This window comes from Choloepus didactylus, chromosome 7, assembly GCF_015220235.1.
Source record: "Choloepus didactylus isolate mChoDid1 chromosome 7, mChoDid1.pri, whole genome shotgun sequence".
Classification (NCBI taxonomy): domain Eukaryota; kingdom Metazoa; phylum Chordata; class Mammalia; order Pilosa; family Megalonychidae; genus Choloepus; species Choloepus didactylus.
The window spans coordinates 26,101,551-26,121,752 of NC_051313.1; the positions used below are offsets into that span (position 1 = coordinate 26,101,551).

At 39.0% G+C, this 20,202-nt stretch overlaps 1 protein-coding gene across 5 annotated transcripts; it reads right to left on the reverse strand.

Annotated features, from left to right (window-relative positions):
• Positions 1 to 1,458: 1,458 nt before the first annotated feature.
• On the reverse strand, positions 1,459 to 20,202 carry SMPDL3A (sphingomyelin phosphodiesterase acid like 3A). 5 transcript variants are annotated; one of them, XM_037844431.1, is made up of 8 exons: positions 20,142 to 20,187; positions 13,710 to 13,926; positions 12,590 to 12,734; positions 8,699 to 8,795; positions 6,551 to 6,714; positions 5,865 to 6,045; positions 4,172 to 4,296; positions 1,459 to 2,674 (listed from the first exon to the last, which is right to left on the reverse strand). In XM_037844431.1, the coding sequence occupies exons 2-8, from the start codon at positions 13,721 to 13,723 to the stop codon at positions 2,357 to 2,359; spliced, it is 1,044 nt and encodes a 347-aa protein (XP_037700359.1). In that variant the 5' UTR covers positions 13,724 to 13,926; positions 20,142 to 20,187; the 3' UTR covers positions 1,459 to 2,356. The 5 variants fall into 5 exon arrangements, with proteins under 5 accessions (XP_037700359.1, XP_037700358.1, XP_037700357.1 ...); XM_037844430.1 differs by lacking the exon at positions 20,142 to 20,187 and adding an exon at positions 19,444 to 19,857 and having other exon boundaries at positions 13,710 to 13,923; XM_037844429.1 differs by lacking the exon at positions 20,142 to 20,187 and adding an exon at positions 19,444 to 19,857.

A 20,202-nucleotide genomic window follows, 5' to 3' on the forward strand; every position in this document is an offset into this window, starting at 1 on the left:
GCATTTTTCTAAGTGCTTTACATATTTTTGCTCATTTAATCCTCACAATTAATTCATACCTCAATGAAGTCAGTAGTATTTTAACCCCCATTTTAACTCCCTTTCAAGTTCCATGAAATATTTCTCTACAGATAATTATATATATAAATTAAGATAAGAGTATGGATTCAAATAAATGAATAAACTGGAACTAGACACAAAGGCATAGCTAAATCTTAAAAAGAAAATATTTAGTCAAATAAGTTCTAGAAGGATTCATAAAGTATATCATATTAAATGTAAACATTTAAATACCATGCACTTTTTATTTTAGTATTATGAACTTTTTAGGGGCACATGTGTATGTGGTAAAATTATCAAGGTCTGCACAGTAATGAAAAGATAAATTTCATAGTGGTGATTACCTCTGAGGCAAAAGAAGGAGATTGGAACTCAGCAGGCATAAACACAGCATTTCAGCAAAACAGTGTGTGTGGGGTGGGTTGATAAGATGGTTTATAAAAGAACATCAGAAGACTCAAGGAGAATGAATTTTATGAATATGAATATTATGAATGAAAAACATTCATTTGAATGGATATTTCCCAACAAATCAGTGGCCCTAATTAAGCAGTATATTCTCTTTTCCTTCACCACTTACCTTTACTCCCCTTCTACTTACCAATATGTGGCTAAATAATGAAACAAAACTAGTTTCAAAGTAGAGATTTTAAAAATCCAGATGGGATGTAGTTTATGAATTTGCCAAAGCACCACCAAGGAACAGAGGCAAGCTAAGACAAGGTTTACTGTGGACATAATACAATTTATTATATATTTGAACACAATCTGAAATAAAAACCACAATAAACAACTGTAACATGCTCTGATTTTTAGAATGGAGAAGTTCATTTAACTGCTGATAGTGTCCTTAAATGTCACTGAAAATTTAAGATCATTTATTTCTATTTTAAGATAAAAATAAACTCAATTCAAAAAGGAACCAGTAAAAATTTTAAACTGTAGAATAATGTGAGAAAGGTACTAAATTTCCACTGCCCAGCAGTTGCAGGAATTTCCTATACAATAATCCTGCAAGTCCAAACTAGTCCATTTCCAGTGTTGGAAGCTCACAGACATCTTTGGTTTTTACTGTTTTTAAAATGTTCCATATACAGTGCAAAATTGTTTTCTTGGAATTTCTGTCCATAAGTATAATAATATATGAATACATGATCTAGTCATTTAAAAATGCCAACTTTAATATAACTGCAGGCATGACTATTTCTAAATTATGTGGTTATTTTGTAACAATGAAGTTTTGCTTCAGCATTCTCACTTATAAGATATACTCATTTATAAAAATTTTTAAACCTGAAAAGCAAAAATCAAAAAAAGTAAAGTTTACCTAATGAGTATTGATGGCTTCATAAATATAATGTTATTATTTTGTAATATTTATTTTCTCAGCCCTCTGGAAATCAGGATGATTTGGGTTGATTATGATGAGATTTTCATCTACAGGTCTTTTTTTTTTTTTTTAACATGAATTCAACCAGTCAGTAGGATGATGAGTTCCACTCTCTTCATCAATTGATATAAGTTTGCTGATTGTATGTCTCTCCAGCAAGCCAAAGTACTGGGGTGTACAATCTTCTCCCCTAAACTCCTCAGCCTGCCTCTCCACTGTCCTACTTCAATTCTCCCAGTTACCCTGGAAGCTGACAACAGCTTGCCCATGTAAGAGCCCTAACATCAGTCCCATTAAATAAAAACTCATCTTTATACTCTTTCTCTTGGGATATTAAGACAAAGAAAATGCCACTGCTGCATCATGTCACACTTTTTTTGGAAATACTCAGGCCTGCTGATTCATTTCAACTAGTATTTACTAAATGCCAGGTCCTATACTAGAACCTAGAGTTGCCGAAAGGACAACATGTGACATTCTCATCCTTCAAAGTTTAGCGTTGCTAACGAAGGCACTCCACTCACAGAGTGAAAAAAGTTAGGCAATCCATGCCCCAGGATGATCTATAGACTCGGACATGGCCCTAACGAGACCCAGGTGTTTTCCAAAGAGTAGATGATGTGTATGAACAATTCTAACCTACGTTTACATGTGAGGTTTTAACCAGAGTGACTTATAAGACTAAAAATTATCAAATAAAGAATAACTCATATTTAGTGAGAAGTCTTTGGTTTTACCATATAAATGACAATTTCAACAATGTTATACATGATAACAAGGACATAGCAAAGTCAGGAATTCTGCTGGCTCAGTCAGTAATTCTCAAAGATTTACACAACAATTCTCACAAGTCGATCTCAGAAACAAAGCAATGTTACATTTCCTATGAAAACAAACTGTGAAATATCAGTGATAATGCTGGATGTAATACTGTTTAAGACAGTCTACATAGGAAACACGATCAAGATTCATAATTGCACAAATTTGAAAGGCCTTACATTTCTCATCGCACATTGCACTGCTGTCATAACTCACAAAGAAGTAATTATAGTATTTTATAAACTGCTTACTGTCCAGGACTGCCAACTGCTTAGCTAATCCATACAAACTTTTTGGCTGCAAATCTTCAATATCATAGGCCTGGGTGAGGACGTACTCCAGCTTCCAGTCGGATTCTCCCTTTAGATTAGCTTCTGTGAGGTTCAAGTAATACTGCAGCATATCCTACAGTTCAAATAATAACAAAATTTGGTTCATTTCTCAGCATATAAAGCACCGCACAGCAAGAAGAGTCCAAACTACACACAGAGATGTAAAAAGTAAAAAGCCTTCAATTCACACACCTCAGAGGTTACCATGGCTGATATCTGTGTATAAATCTACAGTGTGTTCATACCAGCTCACAGGAGACAATGGTTAAATTTTCAGGAATATTGTGAACCAGATGATGTCATTTTAGCAGCCTGAAATTTGTCACAATGGGAGAATTTACACCATGGAAATAGGCAAGCACTACAAATCAAGGCTCTTTTTTTTTTCTGGAAAACTAGTTAACATTTACGAGCACTCCAGTATGTGTGTGCTGCTCTAGCCTTAAGGTGCAAAAACAAATGTAAATATTTATAATATACATACTATATTTGTCAAGAATGGAATCATACTAGACAAAGAGTTTTGTACTTTCAAAAATTATTTTATTTAGTGGTATATCACAGACCTCTTTCCATGTCAGCACACACACACACGTATATCTGAGGTTGAGATATAAGAAATAGGTAACTAATAGTTGTCAAAGAATTTCTTTGGATTAGTTTATCAGTCAACCTGTTATTTAATCTAATATTTGGGGATTAAATCAGATTTTTTCTGCTCTACCTACTTTGTGAAAACATACTCTAGGCAAAAAACAGAGCCATCTCCTATTAAATTTATCCAGGAAAGAAGTGCAATTACATCAACAGAGACTATAATTGAGGTGAATTTTTCCCAATTTTATTTGTAGAAAAGAATAGCTACCCAAGCTGAAGGACCCATTGGCTAAATACCTAGCCTTTTGATACTAAAGTGATCTAAAGCATACAGGAAGGTACACACACCCAAGAACTTTTTCTCCAAGACAAATGTCCAGTTCAATTTTTTTCTTCATTTTTGTGTATGTTTTTTTTTGTTTTGTTTGTTTTTGATAATATTTATTGAGCACTTACTATGGGCCAAGCATTTTTCTAAGTGCTTTACGTACATTTGCTCATTTAATCCTCACACTTAATTCACACCTCAATGAAGTCCGTAGTATTTTAACCCCCATTTTATGGAGGAGTAGACTGGAACACAGAGAAATTAAGCGATACAGCTCATGAGACAGTATGGTTCCAAAGCCTACACCCTTCTTAATAGTTATGTTCTGGTAAAGAGTAATTAATAACAAATATGGCTTAATGCAAATTTCAGTATGCAAGCAAGTTCACAAATTAGATACCTCCCAAGTAAATCTTCAATCTAAATAAAGTCATTAGGACAGAAGCAGCCTCTCAAAGCACATCTCATAAACCCACACACAGAAAGTGCTGACAAATATTCCAAACATCAAAAATAATAAAGATGTCATGAAATTTCAATATAAAATAAATCACACTACCCTGCTTAGAAGCAGTCAACTAAATTAATAAAAACTGTAATGACATGCATTAATATGGAATCAACTCTAAAACTGTACCAACTTACCAATAATTTATAATCATGAGGAGCATACTGAAATAGTCTGACACCAGGATTGTTGGTTTGTTTTTCTAGAACACCCTTCACAGGAGTAACAGCAGGAGCCACAAACAAAGAACTTATTGGACCTCCTGGACAAAACACATATATATATATATAATTTTAAAAACTGTTTAGCTATATTAAAAATATGAACAGGTTCCAGATTAAAATGTTAAGACATGACAGCCAAATAATCTGTGATCATTGATGGATCCTAATTTGAAGCTACAATTGAAAAGACACATTTTTTTTTAGAAAATCAGAGAATTTATCATAAATTTTTATTATGGATTAAAATAATAATTTTATGATTATTGGATGATACCAAAGAATTACTGTTGATGTTGTTAGGTATTGTGGTTATTTAAATTAATGTCTGTATATTTTAGCAATGCATATAGGAGTATGTAGGGCTGAAATAATCTGATGTTTAGCATTCATTTTAAAATACTCCAGCAAAGAAAAAGAAAAACAAGTGAAAAGTAAAGCAAATGTAGCAAAATCCTGATAAATGTAAAATACAGGCTTGTTTTCTCTCTACTCTCCACCTTTATACATATGTATGTGTATATATATGTAAATTTTTTTATCTCTCTACTTTTATATACATACTTGAAAACTTCCTTGATTAAAGAACACAAGTCCATTACAAGTGCGCACACACACAAAACCCAAAACTAACTAGCTTTGCAGCTCTACCTAAAACAATATTTTAGTGTTACATAAGAACTGGATTAAAGTGTCATCATATTTTATACATATTATAGAGCTAAATTTCTTCCTGTGGAAAAAAGCTATCAAAAGCCAGAAAAAAGGCCATCTCTACTGAGCCCATTTATTCTAGATGAAAGTGCAAAACTATTTTTTAAATTTTCCCCAATTTCTGAAAAAAATGCATATTGATTTTTCTCCTGTCTGACTAGTATAAAATCAGAACTCTTATTTTGCCAACTCTGTTTTCTGCCCTCATGTAGAAATAATATTCAAAAATGGGAGATAACCCAAAATCATTGCTTTGTTTGATGCTAGACCTCCTTCTGTTGTTTTCTTCTAATGTTGATGGGTGACAATGACAATAAGCACTTAAAAGTGACTTTAATATATTTTATTTTAAACCATTGGTGTAAATTATACTTACTTTTTTAAATTCTGAGAAAAGTAAAATAAATCACATCAAAGGAAACCTGAGTCTGAAAGGTGAATTACAGTACTATTTCTCCAAACTCAAGGATCTAAAAGAAAATTTGAGTGAGCTGAGTTTCAGAGGCTTTTGTGTTGACATCAATTAAGTGTGCTCGCCCTATGGAGCTTAGGTGGGAAAAAAGAATCAATTGCAGATTGTATGCTTTGAATGGGTCTGTGGTGTGTGAATATACCTAAATAAAATTGCATTTAAAAAAAAACCCAATTGCTGTTCTAATACTATTTGAACATTCGTAATACTCTTCATGAAACCATGTGAAGTAATTCTGAAAAGGCTGCTGCTGGCAAGTTGATTTCATGAAACTTTTAATTTACTGGATTAGTAAATTTACTAGATCATCCCTGTTTTGCCTTAACAATCTTAGACTGGGGAAGTATTGGGGAGAGGTACTGATCTTCCCAGCTTTGCTTTAGCGTCTTGGACTAAGGAGGTGCAAACAGAACATCGCATTACCTTTTTTATCCGAAAGAACCATAATGCTGTCTCTGTGAGTGTGTCCATAAAATTGTCCTGCAATGATATCACTGTATTTTCTAAAAATATCTACCAACTTCTCATTATAATACTCTCTCATGGCTGTGATGCTCTCTGAGCAGGGCAGGTATCCCACTGGAATGTGGGCTATGATGTACACCTGAAAGAAGAAGCACAGGGAGGACTGAGGAGAATCCATTAACACATGGACCACAACTAAATGACATTTGGATGCCCAAGACTGAAAGTATATTAATTCAAACCTAGTAAGCAAAAGTACTGTCTCTCTTATTTATAACAAGAAAAAGACAAAACTATGAAACTATTAAGGTCACTGTATTTGCCCTTGTCTCATTTAAACTACACTGTTGACAATATAAGGTAACTATGCCCTCAGTCACAAATGTTAAAAATGGTCCTCTTTTTATATGAACAGACGTCAATCCTTAAATCATTAAAAGCAAAAAAATAAAAATAAAAATAAAAACAAAAACTAAACACACACACACAAAATCTACAGAGATAAGTCATAAGGTGTTTCTTGTTAAACCGTCTTCAAATTCTAGTACTACTCTTAATACCAGATACCATCTCCCCCAATTTCAATAAATATACTTGTTTAGTCCTCTGCTCATTCCCTGATGATGTTGGTCCACGTGATCTACCTTCTCATCATTTTGCCGAGAGCTATTCAGTGTATATTCTAGCCATTCAAACTGATTTCCTGGGTCAGTCTTGTTCAGGGTCATAATATTTGGGCCGTAATACAAGTTTGTGTTCAGACTGATGATCCTAAGGCTCAGATTAACTTTCTGTGAATAAAAGCCACCTAAGAAAACAAATTCAAAACAAATTTTAAGAAAACACACCCACATATACCATTGTGAAAACAAATTCTTAATTAAGGTTTACAATCCAGTCTAGAAGTTTGTACTTATATCTCATTGTTTGGCATGCACATACATACACTGTCATTAGATGACAATTAGATTTAACATTTACTGAAAACCTTTTATGTGTCAGGCCCGATGCTGGCACTTCCACATATTGAAGCATACCCAATTGTGGTGGTTTGGAGCTGTATGTACCCGAGAAAAACATATTCTTAAACTCAGTCCATTCCTGTGGGTGTGAACCCAGTGTAGGTAAGAACTTTTGATGAGGCTTCTTTAGTTAAGGTGTGGCCCAACTCAATCAGGATGGGTTTTACTCCTATTACTGGAGTCTTTTACTTTGAATGAATTTCAGACAGAAAGAGGGAAGGTCACAGGAAGCAAGAAGGTGAAATTCTTGCTTCCCTTCAGAACAGAAGGGAAAGGCCGGAAAAGGCTGCCAACAGAGGAGCCCAGGACCAAGGGCTGCTAGCAGCCAGCCCCTGAATGCCAGTCTGCAGGAAGAAAGCATTGCCTTGAAGACACCTTCATTTGGACTCTCTCTTAGCCTCAAAACTGTGAGCTAATAAATTCCCATTGTTTAACCAACCCATTGCATGGTACTTGCTTTAGCAGACAAGGAAACTAAAACAAATATTCAGATAAGAGGATTGAATGTTTCTACACCAAGCAATGAGTTATTGAATTTTCATAAAAGAATGATTAATACCTCATCCCTAATTTTGTGTTATTGGAGAGCTAAGATGAGAGATATTGTGAAATCTAAAAATCCAAAGAGTGTGAACACACTTGCAGTTTTCCAGAGTCTACCGTGAAAGAAATGGCAGATGAGCTAGAGCTGCCACAATCCCAGTGGAGAGAAGGCGTCAAGGCCTGTGCAGGCACACCTCGGACCCAGTAGTGGCAAAAACACTCAAGGGCCTGCCACAGTGATGCTTCCAGATACTTCCCTGACATCTTGGCCCTGCCTCCTTTTCCTCTACTCCCTCCCCATCCATGTCTTTCCTCAGGCTTCAATCATGGATGATCACTGCCTCTTTGATTTCCTTTATTCTTCCCTGTTGTCATGTCAGCTTACGATTCTTAGAATGGTTCCAGCAGGTCACATAAGTTTGAATGTGATAGAAGCTCTTTTTGAAAATCTAACCTTTAATAATTTCAACCTTGAATGTGTACCCCAGTGTTTAATTGGAAAGTTGCCCTAAATCTATCCCTCTTGAATCTCAGTAACCTTAGAGCAACACACCATTTGTAAGAACTTTTCCGCCACACCCTCTGCTCTACACTGAGCCTCCTTAGAATGAATCCAGAATGTCTCTGACCATTTCTTGTGACTCTCCCTTCAACCTGCACAACTTTCCCATATTTCTTTCAGGTTTGGGAGCCTAGGACTAGACATAGTTCCCTAAATTAATCATGACCATTAATTAATTCTAAGGTGGCAGTCTTGATTTCAAAGATTCTGTGATTTGCTGAGTGCTTGCAAAAAACAAATAGTGGCAAAGCCAAAGCTTTAAGAAAAATAGTGGGAAAAATAACTTACAACTGAAAGAATTCTAGCATTGGCTTAATACTTGTCTGAAAATTTTCAAAACCCCAAGGTTTTAACAGCTGGACATTTCAGTTATGCTCACAAAATGTCAGGGATTAACATAACAATGGTTTGTGAGCCTGTGGAGCAGGGGCTTTGTAGACACCACAGGAAAGGCCCTACTGTACAGGGTCCATGTACCATTTTTCCAAGCTCCCTATAAAATAAATAGGTTCACACGAGTGTCACAAGCAACTTTCTACTAAGTCCTTCAGAGAAACTGGATGCTGAGGCCTCCAGCATTGACACAATCAAATTTTAAAGATTTAAGTCTAAGCAACTTGAATATAAATGAAGGTAAAATAGGGATGAGTTGGCCTTTCACTTACCTTTCCTTAAAGTGTGAAGAGCTTCTTCATTTAGCCATGGTTTCCAAAGGTCTGCTACTGCATTGTACACTTTGCTGGTGACCACAGGTAGTTGATCCTGGCCATACACAATATATTCCACCATTTACACATTAGAATACATCAGAATAATTAACTTCATCATTAAGTGAGCACATTCTACAGCCTTAGGCATCTGGAGATGCAAGGATGAATATAAGATAGACTTAATCTTCAAGGAATTTATAATATATTGGGAGGGGAAACAAAATGTAACCAACTAGCTATGCAGCAATGTCAGGGGGCCTCTCTCAGAGGTCTTGGGATGTAGAAGCAAGAACAATTGAGTCTGCTCCAGGGAGTCTGGGTGGAGAGCCAAGAAAACTTTGAACCAGATGTGGAATAATGGTTTCACCAAGTTGACACAGAGGGCATTGAGGAAAAAACGATGGCCCAGGCACAGACACAAAGACATGGAAAATGTGCAGCACATACAGGAAAGAGCATGTGTTCTGGTGTGGCCAAGGCACAGGATGTGGGTGGAAATATGTTTATTTAAGAGACACTGAAGGCAGGTGTGAGCGTGAACATAGAGGGCCTGGCATAGCGCACCCCAGGGATGGGAGACTGTTCGTGTTTTTGAAAATTAATCAAAGCCCTCTGAAATGATAAACTATTATAAAGCTTTTTAACTCCCTGAATGAAGGTCTGCAACTTCAAGCTCTTGATTTGAAGAAGTCTCTCTAGAGCAACATAAATTATATCAACATATTTTGAATTTTTAAGTATGCATTATAAACGTAAAACGTTTTTATCATCGTAAAGTGGAGAAAATAGAACTTCTTTGTGGTGGCAAACTCGGGGGATAAAGCAAAACATCAAGAAAACAAATTCTGAATAAAAACTCAGAAGTCAATTGTGAAATTGGATAATCATTCCTATTTTTTTTGTTTTAAAGAATTATATTTAAAAACTGAAGCCCTTTTTTTTTCACTTTCCTCACTTCCTTCTCCAAATTGCTGATATAGATCTATTTATTAGAAGAGTATGCCCATCAGCATTAATCAAAACACTTAGTCATTTTCTATGACACCCAAGTTCAAGGTGACTTTTCCTAACTACCCAATACACAATGAAAATATATACACACTCAGGGCAAGTAATAACCAATTTGTTTTAACTGGAACTAATTACCCAAAATATATTTTCAGTGTGTGTCAGAGATCTGGGTCACCTCAGTGAGTTTAACACAAAGGCTTAGGCCAATCTAGATTCTGATTTTTAAATGATGGTAGCAACAATAATAATAAAAACAACTACAATAACATAAAAAACACAAAGAGCTGACCATTTGTTTCCTTTGGGATAGATGCCAAGATATTGATATGGCCCCATAAAAATCTTAAAATTATGTACACATCACTCTAGACTTTCCTCTCTGTTTTAAATATGAGAAATATGAGCATCAGAGAAGTGAGGTAGCTTATCCAGGGACAGGTGTGTCTAAATCCCAGGTCTTTCCTCCATCAGTCTTATGCCCAACTGTCCATTGTACCATGCTAACTTCCCAATCCTTTTTGACTGTGACATGACCACTGCCCAGAAACGAGGTGTAGCGTGAAGGGACCCACCCCTACATGTGGAGGCCCCAGTCCTGCCAGTGTAGGAGTAAATGGGGCCCTGGTCCAGGCTGTTCCTTGGGCAGCCACAGAAAGGAATTCCTGGGCAACCCATGTTACACCCACCTCTTTTGTTGCAACGGGTGTGGACATGTGTCTGTATATGTATGTTGATGCAGCCATGGAGCATGTTTATAGGCTTTTAATGCAGAAATAACACATCAAATTAATTGGTTCCTATTATTCACCACAATTAGATAGCATATATCAGTTTCTAGAAGAATTTGTTTGGGGACTTTTCTGGTTACATTTGATATTTCTGCGACTGCAGGAGCAAAGGATGGCAGTAGAATAATGGAGACAAAAATTTTAGATATTAAGTCACAAGCTAGAAAGAGAAAAATTTCAATGCTTAAAGTATACTGACTGCCCAGCTTATTGTAGCTGTGCATCTAATCAGATATATTTTAGAAATTAGATAGTATTTATATCTTTGAATTATTAGCAGATTTGACTTTCACAAAAAGAAGACAGAAATAAAGGTAAACTAGAGAAAATTTTCAAGAGTTAGGAAAATATTTCTTGTGTCACTACTGAATGCCTACATAACACAGGAACAAGCTGTGATAACCAGCACCTCCCTTATTCAGAGTTTATTGTTTGCTGAGTAGTAAGCAATGCTCCACTAATTATCAGGAAAACTTTGCAGGGTAGGTATAATTGTTCCAATTTACAAATGAGGAACCTATGAATCAGAACATTTAGTGAGCTGCCCAGGTTGGTCAAGCTACTAAGAAACAGGACAGGATAAGGATTTCAATTCTAGTGACTCCAAAACCCCCATACTTCCCACTACCCAAGTCTGCCTGTCACCCAAGGCAAATGAAAACATGTGTGTAGCCTTGGGGCGCAAATAGATTGTTTGTCCTCAAACCTCTGAGCTATTACATTTAACATCTTAATAGTTTCAAAAGATGACCATTGGTTGAGATGCTGACTCACAAAGACTCACATATGTGTAGGTTTGTTCTAGCTTACAACTTTAAAAAAAAAAAATCACTACAACCAGGTTAGATTAGCAAAAATAACCAAAATCCTCATTAAACACCCAGGTGACATGAGATAGACAAGAGAGTCTAAGCAAAGAGACAATATAGACAAAGATAGAGAGGCATGAAAATAAATATAATGCACAGGAAGTATTGAGTATTTTAGTCTAGCACAAGGGAGGGATGTGCCAAAGGAGATTGGTCTAATTGAACACAGGATCAGGGTGAAGAGATCTGGGACATAGGTGTTTGTCTGGATGTGGATGTGAGATGTGATTGCGAAAACTTGAATGAGTAGCTTAACATTTCTGAGTCTCAATTTTCTTATCTATAAAATGAAGTGCAGATCTAGCCTAGCAGTTAGCAAACTTTTTCTATAACGGACAAGACAATAAATATTATATGCTTGTGAGATACAAGGTATCTGTTCATCTACTCAGATCTGCTATTGTAACATGAAACAGCCATAGACAATACAGAAATGTATGGATGTGGCTGTGATCCAATAAACTTTGATTTACAAAAACAGGCTGTGGAGAAATTTGGCCCACAAGCCATAATTTGCCAACCCCTGGACTGAACAACAATCTCTGGGATCTCTTGCAGTTTTACAAATCTAAGATCCAACACCACCATAAAGGACCCTGTAACCAGGACTGGCAGCCACTATTTTGCACAAGTTGCTTAGGAACTTCATCTTTGCCTGGAAGCAAATCTTCATTAGATAAACTTAATAAGACTTGAATAAGAAACTCCTCTTAGCTTCTTATGATAGTATGCTATGTTTTTGTTTTTTAAGCAGAATCTAGTTTAGATCAGAGTGTGCTGAGCTTTGCATACCTAATAAAAATTCTTCAAAATGAAAACATTTATCAACGTTAACCTTCCTTGTTAACCCTGGCATGGAATGTGAAGGAACAACAAAACTTTTCAAAAGAAAGAGAAATTGAGGAAGATTATGAATGAAAACCAGAAGGAATAATCTACAAACTGGGTGATTTGCTCCTGAAAACTCGCTACTGACATAATATTTTAGGAATTATTAAAAGCTTCACTTTAAAGTCCCCATGGCGCTCGTCCTACTTCCTCAACAATTAACATTTAGATGCACACTCTACCTCCACAGCCCACTTCCTTCCCCCACCAAGGATATGTTATTGTCATAACTTTGACACTACTAAGGGGAAAAATCCTTTAAGTCTTTCTGGAAGTTGAGGCAAATTTACCTGCGGCCAATAGTCATGATTACCCAGTGCAGGGAAAACCTGAAGATTTGGAAAGAGACTCCGGACTGTGGTTGTCATATTAGCGATCACATTTATGACTTTGTCTGTCGAGAGTTCTCCCACTGGAACATGAGGTGGGCTATCCCTAAAAAGGAGACACAAACGGAGAGAGTAAAATCAGTCCCCACACAAAGTCAGTGGGCTTGTGCACAAGGCCTTACCATGCCTATTATCACAGATTTCCAGCAGAAAACAGCAGATGCCATCAAAAAGAGCTGACAAACTACTCTTCACCTCCCTCTGCCCCACAGAGAATCCTACAGAAAATTAACAAAATGTCACACAAAAGAGAAACTGGAAATCTTGGCCTATTTCACAGCCTGATGGAAGATTTATGAGAGGCTACCACACTACCAAAAAATGTTTAGGAATTATGAGCAGTAACTGAGTAGTAGTAACTGAGTCCAGAACCAAATGCCTGGATTCAAATCCTGGCTTTGCCACTTACGAGCTGCGTGGAAGTTACTTTGAGCAAGTTACTTAGATGCTCAGTGCCTCCATTTCCTCATCTGTGAAATGGGAATAATTATAAAACCTATTGTTACGGTTAAGTGAGTCATGATGTGTACATTAATAAAAACAGTGCTTAGCACAAAGTAAGCACTCGGTATCACCCATGACAACTATTCGTCTACTGGAAGCATTGGCTTCTTCACTCTGTCATGATGGATGGAACTAGTTAGTTAAACCACCAGAAGATGATGCTTTACAAAACCATCTTCACAGGTTAACTCCCACTGTTGCCTTTAGTTTTTGTTTCCTTATGTAATCAAGGCCTATTATCACATTAATCAACACTTCAATACAGTTATACAAAAATGTGCTATTTAGGGATTCATCTCATATAACATAGACATATTTCTAAAACCTATATTCCCCAAAATACAGGTGTGTTTTTTTTTCTTATCTAAGGTAATGTTGATTAATTCTATCTAATGTTTTTCTACCAAAATAATTCTTAAAACATAATTAGTTTTCTTAAGGAATTCAGCTTTCAAATGAAGCTTAGGACACTGTAGCTAGATACTGGTATCTAACGGCTCTTTATCTTATAACTTACCCTGTCCATATCATGAAAGATGCTTCTTGTCCTGAATTTTTAATAAAATCAAATGCTGACAAAATAAGCTGATATGGAGAATCACACAGAATGTCTCCAAAAGGGCCAGGGTTGGAGGCATTTGCACCTTTGGAAGAAGAGCACACCTTTGTGTGGTCATCCGTGATGTGGTAAGTGGGGTCTAAGTGTAAGTCAGTCACATGCCAAAACTGTCCTGCTGATTAGAAAAGAAACACTGTTAACTCTAGTTCTCCTGTGGAATCCTCATGCAAATATTTGTAGTAAGACAGCTGCTCCTCCCTGTGACGGTCATAGAGATTTAAATCTTCGGAAGCCCTGACGTTAAATACAATCCTTCCCTCTGAGAAGATGAGGATTCAAAGGATAAGCTAGGTGAGAGCATGATGGACAAGGACTATAGAACAAATTTGTATGATGATGAAGTATGTGGAGGCTTCCTGCTGACACGTCAATAACAACATCACACTGTGGCTTAACAGCATGTCTCCTTGCAGAATTTAAGGCTTCAGAAACTAGATTCTTCTTGTAGAAAAGTTGACACAGGCATTTGATGTGGTTTGTTAAGGTTACACAGTGAGAAGATGCCAGAACCAGGAACTAAACCTCACTTCTCAGTTTTTGCACAACCTTGCCTCTCAACATTAATGTAAAAAGAATATAAACCTTGAGTATTAGCTTTTAAGCTAAAAGGAGGAATTTCCTGAGAGTCTGAATTTAAAAGAGGTATATCATCTGCTATAAATATCTATAAACTGTTAATTATATTAAGGAAAACGATTGTTAAGGAAGATGCTTCCAGTGGGTTTTCAGGTAGAAGCCAAAGCTGCTTGGAAATCATCCTGAGAAAGATTCTTTCACTGGAGAAAATGCTACCACTAATAATAATAGTAACATCTCCCTATATTGAGCATTTACTATGTGTCAGGCACTGCAATGAGCAATTTAAATATACTAAGTCATTTCATTCTCTGAGGTAGATATCATTGTTCTCATTTAGAGTTGAGAAACTAAAGCCGAACTGATAAGGACACTTGCTCTAATATATAGAGCTAATAAAAGGCAGAGTCAATATCTGAACCCCCATTTTGAAAAGCCCCCAATTTAAATATACATAATTTCCACATATCATCAGTGATTTTTCTGTACCCTCAAAAGCAATTTTAAAATTATTTTAATATTGAGATTTTGTCAGATTGATTTTTTGAGTTCACCCTGATTAGCACTGATCAGAAAAACATCAGCAGTGAAGTAGCAGTACATAGTTACATCAGCAGCACATAGCAAACAAGGTAGAATGTAAACTTTTATCTACACAGGATGTTTTATAAAAGGTATGTCTGTATGTGGACGAACATTAGAAGAAAACCCAAAGCTGCCACAGGAAAGTGAAAGCTGAAAACAGTTGATCTGTTAAGGTGGTAAAAATGTGAGTTCTTTTTTGGTTGCTGTTTCATCGCAATGCTGTTGTTCCAGTTTTATAACACATTTAAGTTTACAGGTAACAAATGGTAGACAAAAGGTCCAGAAGAAAGACATAAAATTTTCTCTGTGGTCAATTACTAGGTACTTAGTCACCATTTGAAAAAAATTACCAAGAGTAATTTGATTTCTTTTATCCCAAAATTCAGAAAATATCCTAGCCTCTATTTCCAGCCTACACATCCTTTACCCAGGACACCAACTTGAGTTGGCGAGAAGCTGAGAATCATCCTGGAGGTTGTTCTTCCTTGGTGTGCTGGTTTGAATGTATTACGTCCCCCAAAACGCCATTATCTTTGATGCAGTCTTGTGTGCGCAGGAATCGTATTGGTATTGATTGGGTTGGAGATTTTTGATTGGATGTTTCTGTGCAGATGTGATCATCCAATTGTGGGCGAGATCTTTCATTGGATAATTTCCATGGAGGAGTGACTCCCCCATTCAGCATGGGCCTTGATTAGTTTACTGGAGCACTATATAAGCTCAGACAGAAGAAGCGAGCTTGCTACAGCCAAGAGGGACACTTTGAAGAAAGCACAGGAGCTGAGAGAGTAGCTGCAGATGACGGCCATTGAAAGCAGACTTTTGCTCTGGAGAAGCTAAGAGAGGACAAACACCTCAAGAACAACTAAGAGTGACATTTTGAAAAGAAGCTGAAGCCTAGAGATGAATGTCATGGGAGAAAGCCATTTTGAAACCAGAACTCCGGAGCAGACGCCAGCCACGTGCCTTCCCAGCTAACAAAGGTTTCCTGGACACCATTGACCATCCTCCAGTGAAGGTACTCAATTGTCAATGTGTTACCTTGGACACTTTATGGCCTTAAGACTGTAACTGTGTAACCAAATAAACCTTTTATAAAAGCCAATCCATTTCTGGTGTTTCGCATTCCAGCAGCATTAGCAAACTAGAACACTTGGGGTATTAATACATAGTCCCTCTCATTGTCATGCAAACAGGTATTTCTTATAATATGTGTAGAACATTAAGGTGGAGTAAACTGCATAGAAGAGAGAGGATAGCATGGTGGCCAAGAGTGTGGACCCCACAGTCAGACTGCCTGACTTCACCCCAAACTCTGCTGCTTGCTATGTGACCTTGGCCTCTGTTTCCTCCTCTGTAAAATGGGAATAATAGGACCTAACACATGAGGATTAAGTGATTTAGAGCTAAAGTATTTAGAAGGTGCCTGGCATCTAGTAACTCTATGTTAGTTTTATTGTTGTTGGTTTTTTTTAACCCAAAATCTGGAATTTGAGTTTGAACTTTGCTATTTACAAGTAATAGTTAAAATTTCTCAAATACTGATTATGTGCTGAGTACTGCATGTTAGACTTTATTTGTATTAACCCATCGCCATCTCCATTTTACAGATTAGGAACTGGAGCACACAGAGATTAAGTCCAAGTCACACATTTCAGAAGCAACAGAGCCAGGATATGTATTCAGGAAATTGGACTACAAAATCCATGTTGCCCATAACGATCACACACACTGCCTCTCTATGTGTCTCCACACTCCCAAGTCCTTCAGTCTCACTTTTTTCACATGTAAAGTAGGTAAGGAGAACACCTACATGTGTGAGACATGGTGACAATTAAGGGTAATGAGACAATAAGCACATTAAATTTTAAAAAACCAGACTGAAATACAGTAAGGCTACACCCCTCTGATGGAAATAGTCCCTGTAATTATATATCCCCAGCATCTAGAATATGTCTGAACTTCTGTAGGCCCTTGATAAATAATTCTTTAATTTACGTATGATGACATTTAGGCAGAGACAGGCTCCAGGATTTCATCAGGAGCACGTATCTTCAGTAATAGAAGCTGAACCAGAACTGGTCTCTCTTGCTCTCCAGTCTAGTGCTCCTTCTACTCCACTGCCTTGTCAGACAGATAAAGGAGGGTAATTATTTGGATTCACTGAAGGGTATCTTTAAATAAGAGCACAGAACAGAGCTCCAGAAGGTTCTTAACCTGATATCCATGAATAATGAACCTCTAATGAAATTTCATACAAAATGCTGTGTGTGTGTGTGTGTGTGTGTGTGTGTGTGTGTGTGTATCCAAGGCCAGGGACCTGACCCTTGACAGAGCCCATACTCCAATACGGGGCCCCGTTCAAAGCCAAAAGTTCTTTCAACTACACCATAATGACTTTCTTGTTCTGCAGGCAATATTTTAAAAGTATGCAGAGAATGTGTGTGTGTGTGCTGTCAATATATCTACATAAATGTGGAAACAATGTGGCCCAACATTATACAAAAAATATCTTTAAGTGAAAGAAATGTTTTAATTTATTCTAAAGAATATACTGAACCATAGTTCAGATGTCTGGATTCGCAGTGGTTGTTTGAAAACAAGGTTTTTGTTTGTTTGTTAGTTCATGAGGTCGGTTCCTACATATTAAATACTCCAACAGGTCGCTGACCAGGGGCTCTAGTGCCCTCATCCCCGGGACTTGATAGGGCAGAGGGCTGAGGCTGGGAATTTGCACACAAAAATACAAGTAAGCAGAGGCCAGTCACGGTTGGGTGTGTAAAAGAAGTAAAGGAGTTCAAGGATTATTTGAGGGGTTGGGTGTGGGGTCAAGGGGGAAACATGTAATATAACATAGACACTCTGAAACTGCTGCATCAATACTTCAGGCTTTTGAACTCCAGTTAACTCTCTCCCTTCCTCTCCAGCAGGAGGTGACTCAGCCTGTGTGGCTTCCCTACCAAAACACGGAGGTGAGAAGTGGAGTCACAGAGCCTCACTGAGACCCTCATTGACAGGCAATCAGATCCTTAAAACCAAAAGGTGAAGTTGCCTCTTTTGAGTCTCCTGCAACCTGAGACATTTTATCTCAAAATCCTAAACAGTCATATAATTACGGAAACACAACTCCACCAATAATAAAAGCAGAACTGGCATACAAAAAAACACTTTTTTTTATGGCAAGTTCTTGTTTATGACAGTCATTCGCTACAGTTGGGAAACCAGATTGACAGTTCTTGCTTTAAACAGCCTGACAGCTGAGTCATTTGGACTCCGCTCTCAGACAAACAAGAGGCATTTACCCCAGGGCATTCCCCAAGTCATGTAAGAAAGGGTGAAAGAGAGACACGGAGAGACAAAGCAGTCATTTTCCTCAGAGCTTTCCAGAAGACGTGTAAGAGAGTGAGAGAGCAAAAGAGAAACAAGGGAGAGAGAGTTTTAGCACTAAATACTGCCCTGCTGAGTCTTAGGGACAGCTGTCCCCAGAAACAAACCAGCGCACCACCTCTCTAATTCTTCAAATAGCAGAGCAATTAATTTTAAAGGAAGTGGAGGAAGAGGACACCCTGAACTTTGAAACAGAGGGTTCAGACGGTATCCTATAATCTGTCATCAAACATGTATCCCTTCTAGACCAGTGGTTCTCAAACTTGAGCGTCTCTCAGAATCACCTGAAGGATTTGTTTAGCACTGTGCGGCTGCATGCCCCATTGTATGATTCAGCGGGTCTGGGCTGAGGCGAGGAATTCGCATTTCTAACAAGTTTAGGAGACGCTGATGGAGACTCACTTTGAAAGCCACTGCTGTACCAGGCACTGTGTTAAGTGCCGGGAACGAATATAATTGGTTCGGCCCGCAAGGAGCCCCGCGGGCACCCAAATGGGATGAAACGAAGGCCGCGGGGGGTTCGACAGCAGATGGACGGGCGTGCACAGCCAGCGCGGGGCAGCGTTCAGCCTGGGGGAGTGAAGAGGGACGGCCGCCCACCCAGGCATGCACGACAGAAGCTGCTGGGAGCCCGAATGAAATGTATAATCCAGAGTGAAGGCCGGACTTCGCAGCTCCCCCTCTGCCCTAGGCAGATTCATCCTTGGGACGTCCGACTCCCAGCTTCCTTCTTCCGCGACAGGCAGCTTTTCCTTCCTACCCAAAAGGGCAAGCCACTAGGAGACGCCGAGTGTAAACAAATGCACCGGAGGCGGAATCCGGCCGACGCGCTCCACCCCACCCACCCCCAGCCCGGGGCGCGCCCATTGGCGCAAGCTTGCGACCCCAGCAGATCCCAAACTTCTCGGCCTACGGATGTCTCCGGTCCTCTACCTCCCTCGGTGGCCCATGCCCTCCCCGTGCCCAGCGCGTCCCAGGGCCCATTGCCCCGAGCCCGGGCCAGGCACAAGTCTGCCTCCACGCGCTCCGCCTAACTTTGCGCCCCCGGCAGGTCCCGGGAGAGGACGGGTGGAGCACGACTCACCCACCGCCGGATCGGGGCTCCGGCCGCGGGCGGGCACCAGGGGCAGCCCGAGGCCGGGGCCACCGTGCCAGGCCGCCAGCAGGCAGCAGACGAGAGCGGCGAGCAGCGCCATCGCGGGCGGGCGCTCGGGAGGCTGGTGCTGTCCCGGGGCTCAATCCTGCCAGTCAGGCCCGTGGGTGGAGACGAGGCAGAAGGTAGACGCGGGTGTAGACGCCCAACCGATCACGTGCAAGGGCAGCCTCCTCAGACGGCTCGTCTGCCCTTCACTTGCGATTATCTGCCCTCTTGTTTCTTCTCCGCCTGGGTGACTGGCTTGGAAAGGAGTGTTCTTGGGCCAACCCCACGCAGATCATCTTCCCTAAATGCTACCTGGCCCTAAACGTATGGGGCTGCCTAGCAGAGGTGAAGAGAACCCCAAAGTATTATGATTTGGAAACGGACGAGGGCAGCACAAGTTGGGGACACAGCAGTGGAACTCAAAGTGTCGTGCGATAGCACCACCTGGGAACTCTAGTTAGCAAGGCAAATTCTCAGGCCCAACCCCAGACCTACTGAATCCAAAACTTTGGGGGTGGGACCCAGTAACTTGTGTCTTCACAAGTCCTCCAGGCGAGAACCACTGTTCAAAGACACTGTTTTCTACAACTGATTCAGAAGGTCTCTGTTAGAAACAAGCATTATACCTTAAAAACACTCACCCGGTTATGGAGGAGAAAAGAATTTATTCACGATCTTGCAGGAACCCATACAGAACCAGAC